This window comes from Rhipicephalus microplus, chromosome X, assembly GCF_043290135.1.
Source record: "Rhipicephalus microplus isolate Deutch F79 chromosome X, USDA_Rmic, whole genome shotgun sequence".
Taxonomy (NCBI): domain Eukaryota; kingdom Metazoa; phylum Arthropoda; class Arachnida; order Ixodida; family Ixodidae; genus Rhipicephalus; species Rhipicephalus microplus.
This window is the reverse complement of record NC_134710.1, coordinates 275,634,795-275,658,748: the sequence shown is the minus strand read 5'-3', so window position 1 is coordinate 275,658,748 and position 23,954 is coordinate 275,634,795. Positions and strand designations below refer to the sequence as shown.

The window sequence follows — 23,954 nt, the reverse complement described above, 5'->3', positions numbered from 1 at the left end:
CCTAGAGTACGATATTCTTGCTTCTGTTGTAGTTCTGATAATCAAAACGAAGGCACAAAAAAAAAAGTGCGATCACCAAATGTGCTCGGCATGGCCACACCGACCCCTATCATCACCATATCAGAACTAGAACGAAAGCAAAAACATATTGCCTTATAGGGGCATTGCGCAGTGCTGTCAAAATGGATGTGCGCACCTGTCAATGGTGATGACTGGACGGAGCACACTATACCATTGCTAATGCTTGGGCACGTGTTTCGCTGTTCGTGTTTCATTTGATGCCTATAGTACATTTGCTGATGCATTTTTGGTCCAAGAATGTTAATGATTCTGCACTAACTGCTACTTCATTTTTTGCTCAATTCTCGTAGCAGCATCACATTGTTTAGTCTGCACCATTTAGTTGGCTTTTTTTCATTATAGGTTTTTTTATTACAACCAACAAACACCCTCTTTAAAGAGGTTAAAAAGAATGCCGCCTGTATTCAGTGCAACATTACTGTACGAATTAACTGTGTGTGTATGTCTGCATAAGTATGTATGGAAAATACACCACACATTCCACTGTATTTAACCTATCAGCCATGTACTGGCTGATTGGTAAAAAAAAAAGAAGTGAAAATTTAGGGGCTCATATTTTTTTTGTTAGACACAATATTAATGAGAACTAACAGGTGAACTGATTGATCAAAGCCACTTTCTCATGTTATCAGCACAGAACTCTTGACAAGACAGAAAACAAAATAAGTGGTGTGTCAATGCCTTTTTCCTTTATCACTGTGGATATTAGTTAAGGATGTTCACACATACTATTTAAGGCTATAACTGTCCAAGACTACTAGCTGGATGAGACACTAGTTTTACATCAAACTCAATCCTACCTCTTTTGATAGCAGATGTGTAAGAAGGGTATCAGTGCCACCATGATATTTCTTCATTTTTAATGGTGTGCATGCACTTTTTTGATAATTGCTACAGGCACCGTTTCACGAATCTAAATAGCAGGATTATGAGGATAGGGAAAGTGCTCATATTAATCTGTGAAAATGACAGGCTGAGTTGGAGATTGGGCAAAGTGTGTTGGTGGACTAGTTGGTGTACGATCATAAGGAGTTTGAACAGCGCGACTGTATATGGATAGAGTGTGTGTGTGTTCATTTTCTTCTCTGAATCCAGTCACGCTGTTCAAACATATTAAGAGATTGAAAGAGGAACTGCAACTATTCCTTTGCACATAACATCAGCGTGGTCTTTAGTCATCAAATAAATTTTGTCATCAGACGATGAGTTTGCTTGTAGTTTTGAGCATGCTGTTTGAACCACACTACCCAACCAGAGCAGGTGTTGGTTATGACAGGGGAAGCAAAGGAGCAACACTTTTATTGCAAAATGTTATAAAATGAGAGGGAGTGAAAAAAAAATTGCTTTGTCATTATACTTGAAATCTCTTGGAGCAGTGAAAATGCAATAGGGATGGGGGGCCCTTACGCAAAGTCTAAAGACTACTGCAATCACAAGTTTGTAGGCCTAGGCTTGTGCAAATAGTGAATTTTAGGTTCGAAGCGAATAGTGGTTTTGGTTGAATAATTTCGTATCGAATGGTATATATGACAAATAAAAATGGACATATTTATCAGTACCTAACCTGCATAATATTTTTAAAATTAATATAGAGCCTATAGGCAAACGCATATATATTTTTTTTTCATTCAAAGAAAGTCGAAACAACTTTGAATAGTAGAAAGATTTGACTTTCAGTAGGATGCGAGTGATGACCTATAAAATACGTAACATCTAAAAATTTATTATACTTAGAGCATATAGGCCGTCGTTACATGCTTTTAAGCTTAATAAAGCAATGAATTAATGTGAGGGTAATATGTTCATTCAAAGCAGCCCTGCAACAATTCTTCAAGTAGCCATGCAATGGATTCACTAAAGAACCTTATGGCCTCATGAATTCACCGTCGCAAAAATGTTTATAATCCGTTCAATATGAGCGGAGTTGCAAAAACCAATTGTACACTGCAGTTGCATTCTCTCTTTTCATCCCGATGAAAGCGCTGGAAGCTAAGCAGGGAGGAATGGCACGGGGAAAGAAAATACGTCATGCGTGGCCCATGACCTTGAGCACTTTTTTTTTTCCCCTTCGAATACATGGCTTTTCAGTGCGACTGCACACGTAACCGTGGACAAGTGGCGGCCTCCCGTGGCGGCCCCACGAATGACCAAGCGTCATATTCAAATCAGCACATGGCTGCTACAATGGCTGTGATGAGTGATTTTGAGCTAGTGGCGTCATTTGCCAAGAAAAGAGAGCAATTTCGAGCTGACTTTGATAATTTACTGTGAATTTCAGGTCGCTGCTGCGCTCTAATATTTGGCTCGCATGTTTTCGGTAGCCTCGACTATCGATCGGCTGCGTTTTCTGACCATGCTCAAAGAACGTTGCAGGGCCCTTCAAAATTCGAAGGGAGGCTTCGCCGCAAAGAGAGGTTTTTTTTATAGGTGTTTTTACGGCTTAGCACTTCTACACTGCTGTGAAACCACTTTTACAGGTGGTTACGTGCGGATTCATCATCATCATCATCATTAGCCTGACTACGTTCACTGCAGGACAAAGGCCTCTCCCATGTTCCGCCAGTTAACCCGGTCCTGTGCTTGCTGCTGCCAATTTATACCCGCAAACTTCTTAATCTCATCTGCCCACCTAACCTTCTGTCTCCCCCTAACTCGCTTCCCTTCTCTGGGAATCCAGTCAGTTACCCTTAATGACCAGCGGTTATCCTGTCTACACGCTACATGCCCTGCCCATGTCCATTTCTTCTTCTTGATTTCAGCTATGATATCCTTAACCCCCGTTTTTTCCCTAATCCACTCTGCTCTCTTCTTGTCTCTTAAGGTTACACCTACCATTTTTCTTTCCATTGCTCGCTGCGTCGTCCTCAATTTAAGCTGAACCCTCTTTGTAAGTCTCCAGGTTTCTGCTCCGTAGCTAAGTACCGGCAAGATACAGCTGTTATATACCTTCCTCTTGAGGGATAGTGGCAATCTACCTGTCATAATTTGAGAGTGCTTGCCGAATGTGCTCCACCCCATTCTTATTCTTCTAGTTACTTCAATCTCGTGGTTCGGCTCTGCGGATATTACCGCAGAACCAAAGGAACAAGCAGGATTTCGAACAGGCTACTCAACAATTGACCACAATTGACCACAAGCCTAGTAAAAGGCAATAACTATACAGTCATACATGAATACCAATAAAACAAACTTTTGAATGAAACACTGTAAGACATTTACATGGCCATTGCTTTATTACAGTTATAGTTGGTCTAACATTTTGGTTACAGTGAGTCAGACTTTTGTTTCCATTCAGCTTGAAAAATGTAGTATAAATGAAAAATGCTGCAGAAGTTGCTTATAATTCACTTTGCTACATGTGCAAGTGATTCTGTGCAGTAGAGTATTTATTTTGTTTGTCCAAACTATTTTAATTATAATGAAACACTTATCGTTAAGCCCCAAGGAGTTTTTTTTTTGTTGTACGTCTAGAGAGTGCAGATGAATTGTTAGTGTTGCACCTGTATATACTTTGTACATTTATGATGATTGTTGTGTGCAACAAACAAAGTGTTCTTCCAGTTGTATTGCAAAGCTGAGAATGATACCTATGCACTTAAGGGGTATTGTAGGGTAAATTCATAAAAAAATTTTTTATTACCAAATATTAATAAACTATTGGAGGAGAGGTCTCATGCTAGCTTTGGCAGTTTACCTCACTTCGTGGTTTCGGTGCTTGACAACATTTCACAACATTTCAATGTCTTTTTTCTTGCATTGTCATATCAATTTTTGTCCTCTAAAATTTGCGGAGCCTTCCACTACAGCGTCTCTCGTAATCATATGGTGGTTTTGGGACGTTAAACGTCACATATCAATAAATCAAATTGCTAATTTGCAATGGTTGCTTTGTGTTTGGTGGTGGAAATCCTGTCTATGTGACAGAAGTTAAAATGAAAGAAAGGGAATTTTAAGGGCTTGTTTTTCTTTGTAAGAAAATTATAGGGGTTGGTATTAGTATTAATTACAATATAAATGTCAAGAAAGTAAAATGGTGGTTGAAAAGATCTGGCAGATTTGGTCCCTGCAGGCACAAATTGATCTGTATGTCCACTTCACTTTTCTCAGGTGTGTATCATAAATACTACAAATAATATCCCCTACACTTTTCATGGCATTACTGTCTATTAATTCTCATTAATATGACATGAAAGTTAAAGCAGTTTCATGTGCTATTCCACTTCCTTGTTCATCATTAGTGTCTCAAGCTGGGAGTACTTCAGCAATCATTCGGAGAAGCATGACAAACGATAGTGCTGGGTGTTTTTAACTTTCTTAGTAACCTTGGTATGCCCAACATTTACCAAAAATTTCCTCCACGTGACACCAGACATCATTTGCTATTGGAAAGGAAATCTCAAGCTACTGTCTGGCTGCTTGAACACACACACACACACACACACACACACACACACACACACACACACACACACACACACACACACACACGCACACGCACACGCACACGCACACACACGCACGCGCGCGCGCGCATGCACGCACACATCAAAAAGCGTACCCATTAATACAATAAGCCTCATACATTAAGTGCTATGTGGTTTTGGTCATGAATGTGAAAACTGGATGTCTCACAAAAACTGTATGTGGTGATCACATGTTAATGGCAAACTGCTTACACATAGGCCAGTGAGCATGATGCAGTTGTTGGACGTGTAGTTTGGCATTTTTTAGACTGTTAGTCTCCATTCACTACAATGCCAATTACAGAAGTGATGATGATGATGCTGTATGCATTGGTATAAAGATTACTGTTCATTACTTAGCACACTATTTGTTGTAAGTATTTAAAAATATTTATGTTGCATAGCTTGCTGGATGTCCAAGGCATGCATAACGGTTCTCTTGTACTTGAATGCAGGTGCAGACAATAATCAGGCACCAAACCAGCTTTGGCATGCGGCATAGAGACCACCAGACAACAGGCAGCATCTATAGGGGAGTGAGCAGCGCGCTGTGCAACTACTTTTTTGGCCCCAAGCTTGATAAAAAGCTCACAGTGGAAAAGTTTCTGAACTTTCAACGGCAGTTGCAGACCGAAATCCTTACTCTTGAGGTGAGTACATAGAACATTTGTAGACTTGTGTTTCTCTAAATTCTGTAATTCTGGGTCATGATGAGAACTTTTTTCCTTGAGGTACACATGGCCTCACATATCTTTTGCTGCTGCACTCCCATCTATTTATGTCAACCATTTATATTTTTGTAGTTGGCAGATCGGCTACATGATTGAACCATTTATAAATGGCACTGTTGCTGCATTAATGGAGATAAGCAGTTGGTGGTGTGCCTTGACCCCTGTACAGTAGTGCTTTGGTGCAAGCAGTTTAGGCTGGTTATTTGATGATTAAATGCACTTTCTGTGTTGATTTTGATATGTTGCTCTGCTGTGCCACTTTTTTGCATAAAAAATGCAGAACGTTTCTACTATACATGAAAGAAAACATGTTTCTGTTGCTGCACTACCTTGGTGCTTTCTGTGCATTTGTGGTGGGCATGCCTTGGATTCCCACAAGTTTCATCCTGTCTACCCTGTTGGCACTACTGTTGAGCAGCTCAACCTTCTTCTGTAATTGCTCTGGTTATGTAATAATGCCTGTATATGATAAATAATAGAGTTGCTAGTTAATGCAGCTGCACCTCATAGCTTGTCACTTGCAATTATATATGGGAATGGAAGCCAACCCTGCCGCGGCGTTCTAGTGGCTAAGGTACTCGGCTACTGACCCGCAGGTCCCGGGATTGAAGTCCAGCTGCGGCAGCTGCATTTTCGATGGAGGGGAAAATGCTGTAGGCCCATGTGCTCAGATTTGGGTGCACGCTAAAGAACCCCAGGTGGTCGAAATTTTCAGAGTCCTCCACTACGGCATCTCTCATAATCATATGGTGGTTTTGGGACTTTAAACTCCACATATCAATCAAGGGAATGGAAGCCAGGAATGGCTCTATAATTATTCTTGCCATAAACATAAAAGCTGTTTGCAGCACTCACAGGAGACAGAAATATTTAGTATACTTTATATCATTAAACTTTTAAACATGGGTACCTGTTATGAATTTGTGGCAAATCGAAGCCATCTTCTACCGAATAAAAATATATAAGTATGGCACACACTTCCATGTCAACTGCTGAGAAACCACTCCTCAGTGGTTGACCATTTATTTCTAGTAAATGTGTCAAGATGATGAATGCTTTTTGTGGAAATTCACTGTACTGTCAGCATATTCCTCTGCATCCAGCAATTTTTTTACAGCAGAGCTGTTATGCTTGAGGTTGGTCATGTGTCATGGATAAAAAAATTATAACGAACGGCACATGCTCTCTTTGTCTTCTTCTGTTTCTCTCTCTGAACATGTGCAGTGAATTGTCCAGTGTGTTATGCAGCAACTCAAATGGGCAAGAGAATTAGTAGAAAGAGAGAGAGAGATAGAAAGAAAGAGCTATTCCTGGGAAAAAAAATATTTCTTGAACTCATTTACCTGCAATCTGAAGGCGAGCATTGCGTGCTAGCAGAGCATAGCATAGCTTTGTAGAGTATAGTATAGTATAAAAAAATGTTTTGTGTTTCATTGTTGTCATCCAAGCTACCAGGTGACTGGAAGGCCGCTCGCATTAGTCCCGTATTCAAAAAAGGGAACCGTCTTTCTCCTCAAAATTATCGTTCTATATCTCTAACGTCATTCTGCTGTAAATTAATTGAACATATTATTGCCACCCAAATAGTAAATTTTTTGGACCAACATTCTATTTTGACACAATTTCAACACGGGTTTAGAAAGGGATATTCAACAGTAACGCAATTGGTTACAGTAATCCACTCATTTGCACTAAATCTTGATAACCATAGGCAAACTGACATAATTTTCTTAGATTTCAGTAAAGCGTTTGACAGAGTACCTCACGATAAACTGATTCAAAAACTTAAGCGGATTGGCCTTCCAGACATTCTCGTAAACTGGATTGCCGAAGATCTTACTAACCGGTCACAGTTTGTTGCCATTAATGACCACCGTTCACCATCTCTTCATGTCTCATCAGGTGTGCCCCAGGGAAGTGTACTGGGGCCATTGCTTTTTCTCATTTATATCAACGATATTGTAAATGTCATAACACCTACAGTACAAATGAGATTATTTGCCGATGATTGTGTTTTGTTTCGTGATATTTACTCTGTTCATGATCAAAATGAACTTAACACAAATCTTTCCAATATAGATCAGTGGTGTAATGAATGGGGAATGACCCTCAACGTAGACAAAAGTGTCTGTATGCGTCTGACACGTCGAAAAAATCCGCTAGACTATATCTACAAACTAGGGCCGCCATCCCTGAGAGAGGTCACTAGCTATAAATATTTGGGCTTGACCATAACTAACAATTTATCTTGGAACGTCCACATAGACAACATATGTTCAGCTGCCCTCCGAAAACTCGGCTTTTTAAGACATAAACTGCGTAACTGCCCTCCAAATGTAAAGCTTCTTAGTTATTTTTATTTTGTAAGACCTAAATTAGAATACGCCAGCACAGTATGGGATCCTTACACTAAGTTTAATATTGATAAAATTGAGTGGGTTCAAAGGAAAGCAGTTCGTTTTATATACAACAAATACTTACCACCTGATTCACCCTCTGCACTAATGACTGCAAATGACATTCAGCCACTTGCTTCGTGCAGACTCAAACAACGGCTTGATTTCCTTTTCTTGTTACTTAACAATAAACTCGCCATTGATTCATCACTGTATCTATCTTTCCTATCAACTAGGCAGACCCGACATCACCATCCCAATATGCTTACCCCATATTTCGCGAGAACTGATATCTTTATGTATTCTTTCTTTCCACGGACAGTGTCTGATTGGAACAAATTATGTGATCCCCATTCATTGTGAATTAAGTAGAGTGAATTGCATTATGTATGGTGCATGTTATTCCTGTTTTTTTTATGTGATGTGCCCTTCCTGCTTGGACCATTTATGGTTCGCAGTATGTACTAAATAAAATAAATAATAATATAGCAAGGTGGTGGGAAAGGGATGGGAGAACCAGTACAGAGAGAGCAAGAGAAAGGAAAGAGAGAACAAGGCAAAAGAACGATTGCAGAGATAGAGAAAAGAACAAAGCAAAATGGTCAATGAGAGAAAGGTGCAAAGGAGCACATACATAAAAAAAAGCTATGTATAGTATTGTATAGCCAATGGTTGGAAAGAGAGATGAGAGGGTAAAAGCCCAAACAAGCCGGACAGCTAGGCGCCCAGCAGCTCAGCTGCGACCCGACCTTGCAAGACTTACAGCTAGCTGCACTAAGTTTTTTGGTAATAACATACATTTTAATTGAAAATTAGCTCTAATTTTTTAAAGAGAAATCTCTGTGCAGTATGTTATATCCAATTGGCTTATATAGGGGAGGGGGGTTCAGTCCCCTTCACGCCCAACTGCCGCACCCAAGAAAAGTATCTCGCTATGCTCCTCAATATGAAGCACAGTCTCTGTAGCCTCTTATAAGGCCAGTGCTATTACAGCAGTAGTTAAAAGCATCTGTTTCCCAGCACCTGTGGCCAAAGGTTAGTGTGAGGCATTAATTTTGGGAAATGATTACTTTGCACACTTCATTTGTCGTCACACTTATATAACATGTGGTATATCCTACGCATAAATACAGGAGCTTTAAATATTTAGAGTTCTTTAGGACTATGTTTCATGTATTGTGATCTTATCATTACCTTGTGTCTGTCGTTCTTTGGCCAGAAGTGGCATTTGTACCATGAAAATCTATTAATTATCATCACCATTTACTTGCATGTGTATGACTGCCTTTTATTTGTTTTTCCATTCTTTATGAAGAATAAAGTAGTTTCTCAAGTGTGGGAAATGCTAACCACCGCAATTATCAGCTACTATGTAGCAGTATTGCCATGTGGCTTCGTAGCATTTCATTTTTCTGCTGACAGTAACAGTAAAACTGTAATTTAAGCATGAGGCAGCCCTTGCATGGTAACAGGCATGACAGTAATTCAAGTAAGTTCTAATTGTTTTAAGGGCTAAACACGGAGTGTTATGTTGCTTCTGCTATTTTTTCGTGATTGTAAGAATGGCAAGCTGAAAAGTGCATTAGAATGGCCACCAGCAGCTTAGTTTCCATGATAAATATAGAACAGAACATGGCAACTAGCATAGTCGTTTTGTAGGCCACCGCCTCATTTATCATCATTGCGAATTAATTTGATAAATGCAGAATACCAAATGTGTTGTATAGAGAACAATTTGTTGAGATCCTTTGTAGGAAGAGATAATGTGGCATCTTAGGGAGGTTAAAATGGATAAGTAAATAAGTTGTTATTAATTGAAGAACCTAAACACTTATTGGTGTGGTTGTTTTCTAACAAAATTAAAGCAGGGTTTGTACAGGTTTAAAGAAGGACATTCATGAATATTCAAGGAATTTCTAAGGCCTGTCACACAACTCACATTTTTCAAGTACTGAAAAACTGCATCCAAATGAGGATTTTTTTAGTATATCAATGTTGCAAATACTAACTAAATTCATCAAACTTACACATATATACAGGTGAAACCTAATTTAAGGTCGTCATCACCATGCTCATATTACCACGTGAAGTCGGGGAGCTTATAAAATCGAGAAAATTGTTTTTCAGTCCTTTGAAACCTCAAATTTCAACATAAAGACACCTAAAATGTACCTCGGCATCATTTTTGCTGCTAAGCCACTTGTGCTCAAGTGAAAAATCTGTGCACATGTACCAAACATTGAGTCTCACAAGGTATGTGGTCCTGGCGATGCAGGCCAGACAGACATTCACGTGAAATATGGCATGCAGCTGAAACTCAAAGACGCAGAAAATGAACGCAGCGATTATCTGAGCAGGACAAGCAAGGAAGTTGCAAGGAGATGATCAGTATCATCTTGAGCGCAGCGATTATCTGAGCAGGACAAGCAAGGAAGTTGCAAAGAGATGATCGGTGTCATCTGTTCTATCAATAATTAAATAAAGAAAGCATGCAATAGTGCTCCTGTAGTAGCATTAACGAGAACAATAAACCACTGCCACCAGTTGTTTCATCTGGTACGTAACAGCGCAACTGTTTATTTCACTTTTTCATGCACATGGGTGGCGCATATACATGTCAAAATGAAAGCAAGCTCATGACTATAGGTTACAGATGTTTTAATGCAATAGCGTTACAGTGTACTAACTACATGCATCACTTGCTTGACAAGGAAAAAAAGCAGCATAAATGCCAGAGACAAGAGTGAAGTTGTAAGGAGATAGGTAAAGAGAAAGCGAGACAAGATGAACTGACGAATGAGGAGTGAAATTAATGATAGGAAAAAATGTGCACAGACAGACTACATGCACACTCGCATGGTGTATTGTTTCTAAAACGAAAAGTTTGTTTCAACAATGCTAACCTACAACAAAAAAAAAGCCGGTCGCCCTGTGAATTTTAGTCTGTGCTGCTTTGAAATTTTAAAGGTATCATGGGCAGAATACTAGTTCTGGACCTTAAGTGGCCTTGAAAATGTACTTTTCGAAATCTAGGCTTCTCAAGATTTATAACGAGCTACATGAACCCTGTGAAGACATTCTGTGCAATTTTCACTGAATAAATGAAAGACAGCTAACCAGTGGTATGTTTTGGCATATAATCTGGACCTTGCTTAAGTGTACATCCTGGATAATTCTACCAATTTTGTTGGACCTATTATAGTTGAAACAGCTGAATTTGATTGTATGGTGTGTGCTCTTGTACAGGCCGTTTCTTCAGCCACTATCAACAGGCCTGAATAGTGATATTCCTAAGTTTTTTTCTTTAGCTATTTTCAATACAGACTTTTGTATTATCTTTGAATTGTATATCCCTTTTTAAATTGCTTATCCCATTCTAAATCTCCCAATAAAATTAAAACAGGGTGCGTACAGGTCCTGGAAAATTCTTGAATTTCCCGAGCACTCCCAATCTACATTGCGGCCTCCTTTATGCGGTAGGTCGGCATACTTGCCAAGTCTCCCGGATTTCGACCACTTCTTATGTTTGTACTGTTGTCAAGAAAATCTCCCAGAAATTGAAATTTCTGTGCGTGATCTAGCTGCATTGACGAAAACCCAGCCCAGTAGAGGTTCTTTTGCTAACCCATCACACTTCGTTGTAAACTAATTTAGGAGGCATTCATCTAAGCGCCCATTGGGCCAAAACTCGAATGTTCCGAGCTCTTTTCCTCTTAGCTGAGGGTCGTATAAACTTTAGTTCCGAAACCATGGAACGAAGGCCGAGAGCAGCGTGGTCGAAGTTTCGGAAGCACGTGCGCGGCCAGCCCAAGCACTGTCAGAACCACGGTTGTAGTTTGCCACAACCGCTATAGACGAAACTGCGGTCGCTCTTGACATGTGTGGCGACGACGTAACTGACAAACTCCAAAAGTGAACGCGCTTTGAACGCTCAATCCCTTAAAGCGACGTTGCTTTTCATAAATGCTGCGGACAAAATCGCAGCCGATGGGATCATAGATAGCAAAAAATGACATAGTTTCAAAGGCACTTGCACAGGCAGCGCACATGCATTGTTTCTTTCAATGCGATTACTAGCCAAGGGCACATGGCTATAATGCAGCGGTGGAGGCGATAAAGATGTAAAAAAACGCTAAAAGTGTTTTGGCATTCCTGTCCAAAGAATCTAGTAATGTTGTTTCTGTCGATGTGGGTACTTTGGCGCAATGTTTTGAGTTAGCTTTAACTAAACCTCGACCCGCGCTTTCCTGGCAGCTGGATATGCTCAGTCCCGACCGTTCACATGTGCCCCAGGAAGACATATGCGAGTTCTTTTAACAGAAATAGATTTTGCTAGTTCTTTTGATGACGCCAAATTTTGAGAGGTACAAGTATCTTCGCCCCCCTTTGAGACTCGCACCTGTTACTGTAGTTAGGAAATCCTACCCTCGGGTGTTCAGCCATCCACGCTGGTGGGTTACCCGAGAGTAGGAACACCCCAGGGTCGGCGTTGCGCAGTCCACCAGTGCGGAATGCCGATATTTATTCTTCACCCCTGTTTTCTCGTGATGTTTTTTTTTGGTGCAAGAAAGAAAGGGGGGCAAATAAATCAGCGCAACACCCGGCCCCCATCCTAGATTCAGAATCCTTGAACTTGGCAGGTATGGATCGGCATCAACCTGACAAACTTCCCATTTCCGAAACAGTGATTTGGCATTGATATGGGTTCATTTTCCAAAACTGAAGGGGGAATAAAGTTTTACTACATCAAACCACAAGCAAACGAGGTGAGAGACTCGTAATGCTTTTTGGTGCTGGCTTCCTTGTTTTGCAAGCGGTGAAGCTAGTGAAAGCTAAAGTGAGCATAAGTGCAGACTAGACTAACGTTTGTCATAATTGCGATATGCATTTACTATATAAGTGCAATAAAGATGAGTCAATTTTGAAAGTTTAGAGGGAAAAAATATCGACATTTTGTGCCACTTTTACTCCTTGAAAAACCTGTGACAGGTCCTGGAAAGTCCTTGAATATCCTTAAATTTTTGCTTGAAAACCTGTAAGAACCCTGTAAAAGTAGGTGCTTAACTTTGCTTGCGAAGTTTTTTTTTTTCTTTTTACCTCTGAACTTTGGATGGCCACCTTGGCTGCCGTGCTTTGGCGGCTGTACCATTGAAATTTTTGCACCAACTTTCAGTTTATGCGCAAAGATCCTGATGAACAAGGTATGATCAGAGAATGGGACTTCGCTGATCTGCTGTTGACTTATGCTGGCCTCAATGACAAAAAGAAGTCTCGTATGATCAAGCGTATAAAAAAAAAGTTCAAGGGCCAGTCAGAGGTACGTGATATTTCATTTTTGCTTGTTAGTAACTTGAATTCTCTGCGTGTTTGTTTTAGGATGAAAAGTTACCCTGAGGAAAACCCACTCAAGCTATTAGGTTCATACGAGACTTTGATGCTATGTTGAAAAATATTATATGCATTGTTTCACAGTGTTGCAAGGCACTTGAGATTTCTGTCATATCTATGTAGACCGTTTTCCGCAGCTATTTTTTCCAAGCAAAACTAGATGGCCCCACTGGCATTCAATCCCCCCCCCCCCCCCGGCTGTTGGTGACGGTGAAGGTGGAAAGGGGAAGGCCATTAGATCACAGCGGCGAACGTGGCTGCACCCGTTCGCCGCTGTGGAAAAGCGTCTATAAGGTACCCTTTTTCCTTTCCCATCCACTTACTTACAATTGCCCCTTCAGGATGTCCTGCAATACTTAAATATCAGTGGCTAAACAATATAGCCATAAACATTGGTACCACGTATCATTCCAGTACATGCTCACCATGTTGCTTCAAATGCTGCTTGCCCTTGAGCTTTTCCAAACACCTGCCACTATGTTTCCCACACTTTTAAGCAACGATGCTTGCAGTGTATAATGGGGGATATCTTGATTATACATGACAAAGCTTGCTCCCACGAAAATGGAGAAGGTGGTGCTATGTGGCTGTGCAGTTTGTGTTGGGCCGGTGACAATACGTGATTGTATTGTTTGTGCTGGGCCAATAAATAGATATTGCCCTGGCCAAGAAAATTAAAAAAGAATAAGTTAAAAAAAATACCGGAATGTTAGTCCATTCTATATTTATGTTTTACCCTCAGTTTTTTTATCACATGCATTTGATCACCCTCTCCCTCTTCCTTTCAGTCAGCTGCTTATTTGCTGTATGCCACTAGTACTATGAAAGTTCTAGCTTGATAATGTGGGTCTCCAGGGTAGAGTCACTGTGTCATCATGATGGGTTGAGTTAAGTGCAAGTGACAGTGCCATTGATAGTGCGATGTCCTCCGGTGATCACACACACAAACCTGTAACACCAGATGGCCCACTCACCCCTATTCCTTCCATAATGTACTGCACAAAACAGGGACGTAAACACGAAAGGAGAGAAAGCCCTATTTTTTCCCTCTAATGTCTATGTAACCGGGAAAGTACCACCATCGCCCGACCTGCTGCCATATTTGGTCCAGCGTAGCTGAAGTTATGACTACACGGTGTGGATTGTAGCACGCATGCTTTATGAACAAAATATACTTCACTGCCTCAAATGAAGTGTACTTCTGTTCTCTTGCTAATTAGGCAACAAAAAACTGCAATTGTTTCTTTACCATGCATGCATACTAGCGACAAAAAAATGTGAACAGCGCAGCTCCAAGCATTTTTTTATGTGCTTGTATGCTGAGTCATAACACAAAGGCAATAGGGTCAGTCATGATGTACAATCAAGGACAACTCTCGGATCTTTTCATTACCATCAATGTACGAGCGTGATAAAAACAAATACAAACGATGGAACAAAGAGGCACTGCACTACCTGCATTCCTTCTAATCCCCTCAGTTTATGCTGATGTACATGACATGGTGGTGTGTGTGCAAAGACACGGAAATACAGCTGTATACCAACAGTGATAGGTGGATAAACTGTAATGAATGTGGCCATGCCCATGCTTACTTTTACAAAAAAAAAAAAATGAAATGTTAGCTGCAGTTGGTAAGGCTGGGACAACTAAAATTTCGTGAAATGAAAAGCTGCTGGCATTAAACAAACATTCTGTTCAGCAGGAATAATGTTTGCTTAACATTCATAAGTTCCTATCAAATATAGCATAACATATTTATAGTCCTTCAGGAATCATAAATAGCTCACACAAGAGACAAACATTGATAGAAGACTCACTTGATAGAGCAGAGTATTGAGGATGTGCAAATACTGGGAGTAATGTTAAAGCAACACCCAAATATAAGTAACGAAAAATCAAATGCATTTAAACACTTAGCATATGCTCTGAACTTTTAAAGTTTCATGCACATTAAAAGAATTCATGAAAGAAACAAGTTAGTGTTATAATTAGTATTGAATTATTGAAGCACTTCAAGCTAACGTGGTCATATTAAAGAATACCTCAGTGAAGTGCCCTAAAAACACTTACTAAACATGGGCAACTTGGCAAAGCTAGTATGCGGTAAAAGCTCGTTAATTCGGATGTCACAAGACTGGAAAAAATATCCGAATCAGCTGAGTGCCGTATTATCGAACGTATCAAGAAAGCAATAAACAAATGCCTATTACATTATGGCATTTTCATTGTCTTGATGAATATGTAAATCCGTACGAATAAAATAAACTCCACAGCCACTTTCATTTCAAAGTTTTTAATGCAAAAATCAGACTAAAAACTGAAATTAAAAATAAAGACGTTTCGGGACCACTTCGGTCCCGAAACGTCGAGCCAGTTTTTAGTTTTTAATTGTAACATTAAAGACTTTGGACTAAAAGTGGCTGGAGAGATTATTTCATTCGTATGACTTATTACCCAGCCAGACAGATCTCCATCGAATATGTTCATCTTTAAGTATGTAAATACAGTCTTTAATTTGCATAAAGCAGACTAAAAGCTTAAGTTCATCATTCGCGACTTCATTCTCTATGTGACTGCTGCTCAAGACTTCCCTGTCTTAAGCCGGAATGTGCTTTGAACCCATTCCTTATTAGGTATCGCTGCCACCAACACCACTACTGCACATCAGGATAAATTTTTCATTGGAAGAATTGCTGGCAATAGTGCAACAAGTGAGTTTGATGCCAGCATGTGGATTGTGGCTGAAGCTCTATATCTTCAACCTATTTCAGTGTTTTAAGATTGCGTGCGCATTGCCAGGAGTCAAAATGGGGCTTCTTAGTGCCACATCTGCTGTGGATGAAACTGTGATCGCTAAAGAAAGTCATAGCATCCACGCAGTTTTGGAGGCATATTTACAACATATATCAAGAGTTGAAACAAAACAGCTGAGCACTGCATCTACAGCAGAATAAACCTGGCTCGCAAATGCACAAATATGGATGGAAACTAGACAGTCCTGAAGGCCCGCAGCCACTTTGGTTGTTCGCGAAAGCCGTTGTTTACGCACCTTTGTGTTGCCCACTTAATTCAATTCAATTATTTATTCATCATTAGTACATGAGGAGGTCCTGAAGTTATAAAACTGTCAGGGGGACCTCCTATTAGTCATTTGTCAATATCAATAAACTGCATAAAGTGGCAGGAAGCAGTTAATGAGTAAAAAAAAAAAGATGAGAAAATAATAAAGTAGGGCATATAGAAAAAAAGAACAATAATGGAAAGAACCAACAAAATGTAAGTGTTTACAAAAAATGAAATTTACGAACAAATAGTACGGAACTCGTTATTGCTGCATTTCGTGCTTGGTGTGTTCCAAGGGCCATACAAAATAACCATGTTGCGATGAATAACGACCGAAATAGTGAGCTTTCGAAGTTATTCAACAATAGATGTGATTGACGGGACTAGAGAACACCTAAAATATCCAAATGTCACCAAGGAGTTGAATTGACGAGCTTTTATTGTATCACTAAAGGTGAGAACCCAAACTACACAAAAACCTCTTGTTGTCATTGAGCAAATCAGGTTGAAATCGGCTCTTAGCAGGTTTAAGAATGCGTATAAAACACTTATCTTTTTATATTAAAAAGAGAAAACACTCTTACAATACATATGCTTGAGACAAGTGATGGAAGGTTTTGCATTCCTGTGGTGACAAAGAGAAAGTGAATGCTTTTTACAGCGCTGTTGTGCCATGTGGTGGTGGATGGCAATATTGTTGTGCCTATCCCTTGGGTCCCAGGATGTATTATATGATGGAGTGTGGCAGTGATTAATTTCACGGTCATGCCAAAGTAACAGCTTAGAACAATAATGCGAAAAACATACTGGGCATAGCTCCTTGTGCACACAATGCACTGTAGAGTCAATAACTAAAACAGAATGCAAAGCCACTCACAGTGATACCACTCCTTTAATGCATGGCACACATTTTGTACTTTTCATAGGAGGTGTAGAATCGACTGTGACCTAGCACGTTTATGCAAGCATAGCTTCTCTAGTGCTGACACTTCTGGAACATAATCGATGCAGTTCTCTATATATTTGAGGTTGCTATGCATAATCTGGCGGGGTATATGGTGTAGGTATTGTTACATAAAAATTACACGAGGTTTGTTTATTTAGAATCTATATTGAAACTGATGCGTATAGCATCGATTTAGATGGAGGACAGCACGCACAACCAACGGACCACTTCCTCGTTGTCGTCTTCTGACCGCTGATATGTCAGCTACGTAGCATTACCCCCCCCCCCCCCCCCCCGGCGGTAAAAGCGCCGTCTCGGTGCAGATTAACTATGGTCTTCAGTAGGTAGGTGGTAAGGTTTTAGCCTGCTGACATGCACAACATCACTGGGTGTGGTCGCAGGCAGGCTTGTGGTCTCAGATGCAGGAATGATCTCATAGGTGACGTCGGTTACCTGGCGGATGATACGGTAAGGACCCATGTAGCGAGACAAGAACTTCTCTGATAAGCCAACTCGACAAATCGGGCACCACAGGAGAATGAGAGAACCGGGTGAGAAGTGAGCGCCAACATGCCGGCTGTCGTAGATGGCTTTCTGGGTGGCTTGCGAAGCCGAAAGTCAAGAGCGGGCGATCTGGCGTGCGTGGTCGGCACGAGCAATAGCATCGCGTGCATATTCGGTTGACGGCATTGTAGTGGTTGGAAGTAGGGTGACGAGTGGTAACGTCGGGTCACGGCCATAAGGCAAATAAAAGGGTGAATAAACAGTGGTGTCGTGGCGCGAAGAATTGTACGCGAAGGTAGGTCACGTGAGGTAGCGCCAGGTTCAAGTCATGGTGGTCGGAGGACACATACATCGCGAGCATGTTCGTGAGGGTCCGATTTAGCCGTTCGGTAAGGCCATTTGTTTGGGGATGGTAGGAAGTGGTCAGCTTGTGCTGCGTCGGGGAAGAGCGCAGAAGATGGTCAATTACACGGGACAAAAATGTGCGACCGTGATCCGTGAGTAATTGGCGAGGAGCGCCATGGTGTAGGATGACATCGTGGAGCAAAAAGTCTGCAACGTCAGTAGCGGTGCTGGTGGGGAGTGCTCAAGTGACGGTATACCTAGTTGCGTAGTCTATAGCAACGGCGATCCACTTGTTGCCCAATTTCGACTCTGGAAAAGAACCGAGAAGATCTATACCAACACAGAAGAAAGGTTCGGTTGGGATAAAGATTGGTTGAAGAAGTCCAGTTGGGGGCGCAGCAGGTCGCTTCCTACGTTGGCATTTATCGCAGGAGGACACGTAACGGTGAACGGACCGGGCGAGACCGCGCCAAAGAAGCGGCGACGCACGCGGTCATACGTCCGAGATACACCCAGATGACCAGCAGTTGGCTCATCATGAAGCTCGTGCTGCATGGTTGAACGCAAATGTTTCGGCACGACAAGAAGGAGCTCAGGGCCAGCTGGCTGGAGGCTACGGCGGTACAGCATGCCATTTAGGAGGACGTACATGCGAAGCGACGCGTCGTTCGGAGCAGATTCGAGACGGTCAATAAGTTGTCGCAGAGAAGCATCACGACGTTGTTCATCACCAATGTGAAGAAACTGGGACATTGACATGACGCTGAGGCTAGGCTCGATGTCTGATTCGTCGGACTGATCAACAGGGTAACAGGATAAGCAATCGGCGTCCAGATGGAGACGTCCAAACTTGTAAGCAACCGAGTAGGAACACTCCTGTAGGCGTAATGCCCAATGGCCAGGTCGTCCAGTGGGGTCCTTCAGAGAAGAAAGCCAACAGAGCGCGTGATGATCTGTGATGACACGGAAAGGGCGGCCATACAAGGACGAAATTTCGAAACTGCCCAGACAAGGGCTAGACATTCCCGTTCTGTTATAGAGTAATTGCGTTCAGATTTTGAAAACAGACGGTTTGCATACGCGATTACACAATCGTTGCCCCACTGAACTTGCGGCAAAACTGCACCATTTCCGTGACCACTCGCGTCTGTTTGCACTCTGTAGGAGCATCGGGGTCGAAATGTGCAAGAATAGGAGGTGCCATTAGAGCGGTGATTAGCTGAGTGAAGGCATCAGCTTGAAGAGGGCCCCAACAAAATGGGACGTCTTGTTTGAGAAGGTCGGTGAGTGGCCGTGCGAGTGCTGCACAGTTTTTCACGAACCGGCGAAAGTAGGAGCAGAGGCCCATGAAACTGCAAACCTCATGGACAAAGCGTGGGACTGGGAAGTTTGTTACAGCGCGTAGTTTCGCCGGGTCTGGTCGTACGCCGGCAGCAGCCAACAAGGTGACCCAACACGGTAATCTGACAAAGACCGAAGTGGCACTTGGAGTAATAGAGCTGCAGGCCAGCCCGTCAAAATATGGATAGAATAGTCGAAAGGCGTTCAAGGTGGGTTGCGAAGGTAGCAAAGAAAATGATCACGTCGTCCAGGTAACACAAACATGTCGACCATTTAAATCCTTGTAAAAGCGTGTCCACCATCCTCTCGAACGTCGCTGGAGCGTTGCAGAAATCGAAGGGCATCACTTTGAACTGGTAAAGACCGTCAGGGGTAACGAAGGCGGTCTTTTCTCAGTCCGTGTCATATACAGCAATTTGCCAGTAGCCAGATCGTAGGTCGAGAGATAAAAAGAAGGTGGCGCCATGGAGGCAATTGAGGGCATCATCAATGCATGGTAGAGGGTACAGACCACTTCCTCATTGTCATCTTCTGACCGCTAATATGTCAGCTACTTAGCAGTATTAATGAGACCATAAAGTTCAGATTAAGGCCAGCAGTAGAGTCAGTAGTCAGATCAAAGAGGCTGATAAATTGTCAGTAAGGAGGATTCATTTGCAAGAAATCTTCCAAATATCATGCCAAAAATTTTTGAAAAGTGTACTATATGTTCTTACATTTCTCACTCACTTTTTTGTTCTTAACTGCCTGTTTGTCCCTTTGGATACAGCAGCTGATACTTTTCATACTACTTCAGTAAGGCTTGTTACAAATCGTGCAAGCTACCTTTTTTCCCCCCTGACGCCTCTGCCGGATATCAAGATGTCATCCTGAATAAGCATTGTTCCTGGGTTCGATTCCCTGACCAGAGCAAATTTTTGAACTGCGAAGCTTTCTTTCTGTGAAACTTACTGTTTAATGCTATGTTTAATGTAATGTAATGCACTCGGGATGAGCTACACCATGCAAGCGCGGGGCCGAGCACACTGCAAGGTTGTACAGTGGCGCCGATCGCAGCATATTATTTAGCTATCGATAGATAGAGCTTGGCTGTCCCTCCAATTGCCATCGCTTGCATTCATGCTCTAAGTTATCAGTTTTAAAGATAATATCACATAGGTGAAACCAAGCAAGCTTGCTTGCTTGGTTTCACCTTTGAAGTCATCATTTTTCAAGCTGATATCACCGTAAGGTAAAACAAGGGTGAGAGTGAAAGCAAGTAGAGGCGATGCGCACTCACAGGAACAGCGACACCCTCCCCTGAACACGTAAAAAAACATATGACGATCGGTGTCACTGTACAACCAGTGATTGAAGGAGTGCGCTTGGCACGCACTCCTTCAATGTAGCTCATACTGAGTGCGATACTACATGATAGCTTCCTTGCATTTCAAACAGGGTATCAGTCTTGAAGACTACCTCCAGTTCTTCCACTTCTTAAGCAACATTACAGAAGTAGACACTGCATTGACATTTTATCACATTGCGGGAGCCTCCATTGATGAAGGTAGGTGTGCATTTGTAATAATGCTCATAAAACTGTCAAAAACTCTTTTACAGCCAGAAGGTAGGTTCAGAGAAGTTTTACCTGACTTGGCAGTAGCTAGTTTTTTTTTAAAGAATTTAATACCCATTTAGTCGCATATTTAGTCATTTTGTGCGCATATATTTTTGTGGCTCTTATTACTAGCGGGTTGATAAGCACAAAAATCTTTACAAGGGTTACATGTATGTTACTTCTATGTACAATGTGTTTCCTATTTATTTCATTTTGTGTGTATGTATTCACCTAACTGCTTTAGGTTGTATCACTATGAAGCAGGTAAGTAATGTCTGTACCTTATTTTTGCTGTTGCATGTACATAAACTATAGGCGTCAACTTCGGTGACTGGTCCAACAGTTTGTTTTGTACAGATTGAATGGAAAATAATGAATTTAAATTGAAAGTCATAATAAATTGACTTGTATATTCTTTTGCTGTTACGAGTTAATGAGGGATTTCACCCTTACATAACCTTTGCCACTATAGAGTATTCTGTATGCTTGATTAGGGCTTTTATCACACATTCCAAGTTTCAAGCATAGGAACTCGTGTCTGTTGTACACATCATCTATGGAGAAGTTGTTCAAATGCATTAAAAACTTGGTAGAGTTTACTACTGCAACTAGAGCTAGTGCCTTTCAGTCTGTTTCAGCCGGACAGCCACAATGAGCTAGAGTTGCAGCCTCATCCACTGAAAGACAAATTTATGAACTGTAAATAAATCCTGAATCTAAGAAACTGGTGGCAGGCAACCAATTTATGCAGAATGTGTAATGGTCACTGAAGGATGAAAAAATGAGGGGGAGGGCACATGCGAGTATAAAGTAGGTATAGTCATGGCTATAGCAATTGCATCATACATAGGAATATCCTTTGGCTATTCCTATGCATGATGTGAAAAGATGAACCAAATAGTTTTTCATGTTTCCTTCACAACTCGTGTGTATTAATGTAATGAGCAGAAATGTCATCTTAACGAATTAGCATATTAGTAGACCTTGTGAAATCATGGTGTTGTCTATATTTCCTAGCATTAAGTATTGATGAAAAACTGGAACACGGAATGTTACTGAAGCCAGCGACATTCCCTGGTCTCAACAGCATTTGTGTATTTTTTATCACTTTGAGGCTCCATCTTCTTCAATCTAGACTTCTGTCCCCTGCTTGTTTGGATTTTCCTACTTAATATTACAACACACAAGTTTCACAAGTGCTGTCTTAAGTCATCCTAAAATGCTTAACTTTCTTGGTGAAAATAAGATGTCCGCAACATAAATGTAACAATTCATTTCGAAAATACATAGCAATGCATATAGTTATTCTGTTTCCAGTTTTCTTGCATTGACACTTTCACTGCAGGGATGTTACAGAAGCATCTTTGTTTCGTGTATTCACTGGCACTGTCGAAATGTTGGCACATTGCCATAATTTCCACGGCTGCTAAAAAATCATGTACACAAGTCTTGTACATACTGTTTTTTCTTCTTTGTTGGGTTTATGTGCTCAATGAAAATCTATGCCTTTTTTTTTTAAGCTACCCTGAAACATGTGGCCAGAACTGTTGCTCATGTGGACCTTAGAGACTATGTCATTGATGTCATCTTCACTCTGTTCGATGAAAACTGTAAGTGCTTCGTGTTGTCTTAAATGCTACTAACATCTACATTAACTATAAAATGAGTGTTTATTGTCTCAAAACTTTACATTTTAGTGAACAACAGATACTTGCATGCCGAGAGTGTTGTTCTGGGTAATGTCGACTACAGTAAAGGCTTGTTAATTCGGAATGCTTTAATTTGGACAGTTTGATAAATTGGACATGTTCTCTGGTCCCAGCCAGCATATGCTTTGTTTAATGGCATCAGGCTCTTATTAGTTCGGTCATATTTGAGGCCATGACTCGGTAAATTCGGACAATCCGAATAGTGCACAAAAGTGCAAAGGTACGAAAGTGCCATTCACGGACAACTAAAGTGGCCGTGGGCCTTCAAAAAGGTGTGATCATCACAATGGTACATAATAAGGCACAAGCTCAGAACAAATTCCAGATTGATACACACGGTTTGTGAATGAAGTTGCAAAGACGAAAATTGCAACTTTTACACTGCTCTTATGCAAAATAATTGCTGGATTTATGCATTCCTCAAGAAAATGAAGCATGGATGCAATAAACATTTTTTTTTTTGAGAATTTGGATAACTACGCATTCAATTAACTCTGACAGTTTTTCTGGTCCCGGGAAATCCTCATTATCGAGCTTTTACTGTACATGTAACAGTACTAAAGCATTTTACACACTAGTTATATTAATCGTAGAAAGATGTAGTATTAAGTGTGAAGTGTCACTGAAACAAATTTGGCGACTTTTCAGAAGCAATAAAAGTGCCACTCTTGCTGCATGCGTTTTCATGAGCTTAGATAATTTGATGTTGTATTCATGGAAGCGATTATAAGACAGCTAGGGTTTCATGGAAAGAATGCTAGCGATTTAGCTGGACAATGCAGAGTGAATGATGTGCTAGTGATTTTCAAATAATCTTGTTTGTTTTGCAGTGGATGGCCAGCTAAGCAACAAAGAGTTTGTGTCAGTGATGAAGGAACGCCTTCACCGTGGTCTTGAAAAACCAAAGGACACAGGATTCGTTAAACTCATCAATTCTGCTTGGAAGTGTGCAAAGTTGAAAAAGCCAGTGCTTCTCGACATATAATACAGGCTCACTTTTGTACGCAGCTTTGTATTAGTTGTTATTGGCTTGCAATAGCTGCCGACAGCATTACCAAATAAGCTTCGTTACGTATGAATGTGTGATCTCTCTTGAGTGCTACCCGTTTGGTAGTGACATTTCTGCTACGAAATAAAAGATTGTTTCTCCATTGTCAAACTGCTTTTGAGAAAAAAAATTCCCAAATCAACCTCTGATCAATTTCAAGCGTTATAGAAAGGAACTGTGCAAAATATTGGACTGCAATTCTGAGATAGCTAGACCTAAAAAAGCCATTTCCTGTTAACACAAGGAGTAAAGGGAAACTACATCTGACAGCAGCCTGATTAAACAATGTCCAAGTACAGTCCTGTTAATTTTTACTTTCTGTAACCGCATCATTTGATGCA

At 41.0% G+C, this 23,954-nt stretch overlaps 1 protein-coding gene and 1 long non-coding RNA gene across 8 annotated transcripts in view; one reads left to right on the top strand and one right to left on the bottom strand.

The window, feature by feature from the left end:
• MICU1 (Mitochondrial calcium uptake 1) overlaps window positions 1–23,724 on the top strand; it is an 84,548-nt gene extending 60,824 nt beyond the window's left edge. For 5 of the 7 annotated variants that reach the window (XM_075879196.1, XM_075879197.1, XM_075879195.1 and 2 more), the window contains 6 exons: window positions 5,000–5,194; window positions 12,845–12,988; window positions 15,694–15,771; window positions 20,697–20,805; window positions 22,377–22,466; window positions 23,396–23,724. In XM_075879196.1, the coding sequence (XP_075735311.1) occupies window positions 5,000–5,194; window positions 12,845–12,988; window positions 15,694–15,771; window positions 20,697–20,805; window positions 22,377–22,466; window positions 23,396–23,550 (771 nt within the window). In that variant the 3' untranslated portion in view covers window positions 23,551–23,724. The remainder of the gene's footprint in view (window positions 1–4,999; window positions 5,195–12,844; window positions 12,989–15,693; window positions 15,772–20,696; window positions 20,806–22,376; window positions 22,467–23,395) is intronic. The other 2 variants (XM_037413983.2, XM_037413982.2) reach the window with 1 other exon arrangement.
• LOC142776131 (uncharacterized) overlaps window positions 1–23,954 on the bottom strand; it is a 79,754-nt gene that overhangs the window by 53,942 nt on the left and 1,858 nt on the right. The gene's annotated exons all lie outside the window — the stretch shown is intronic.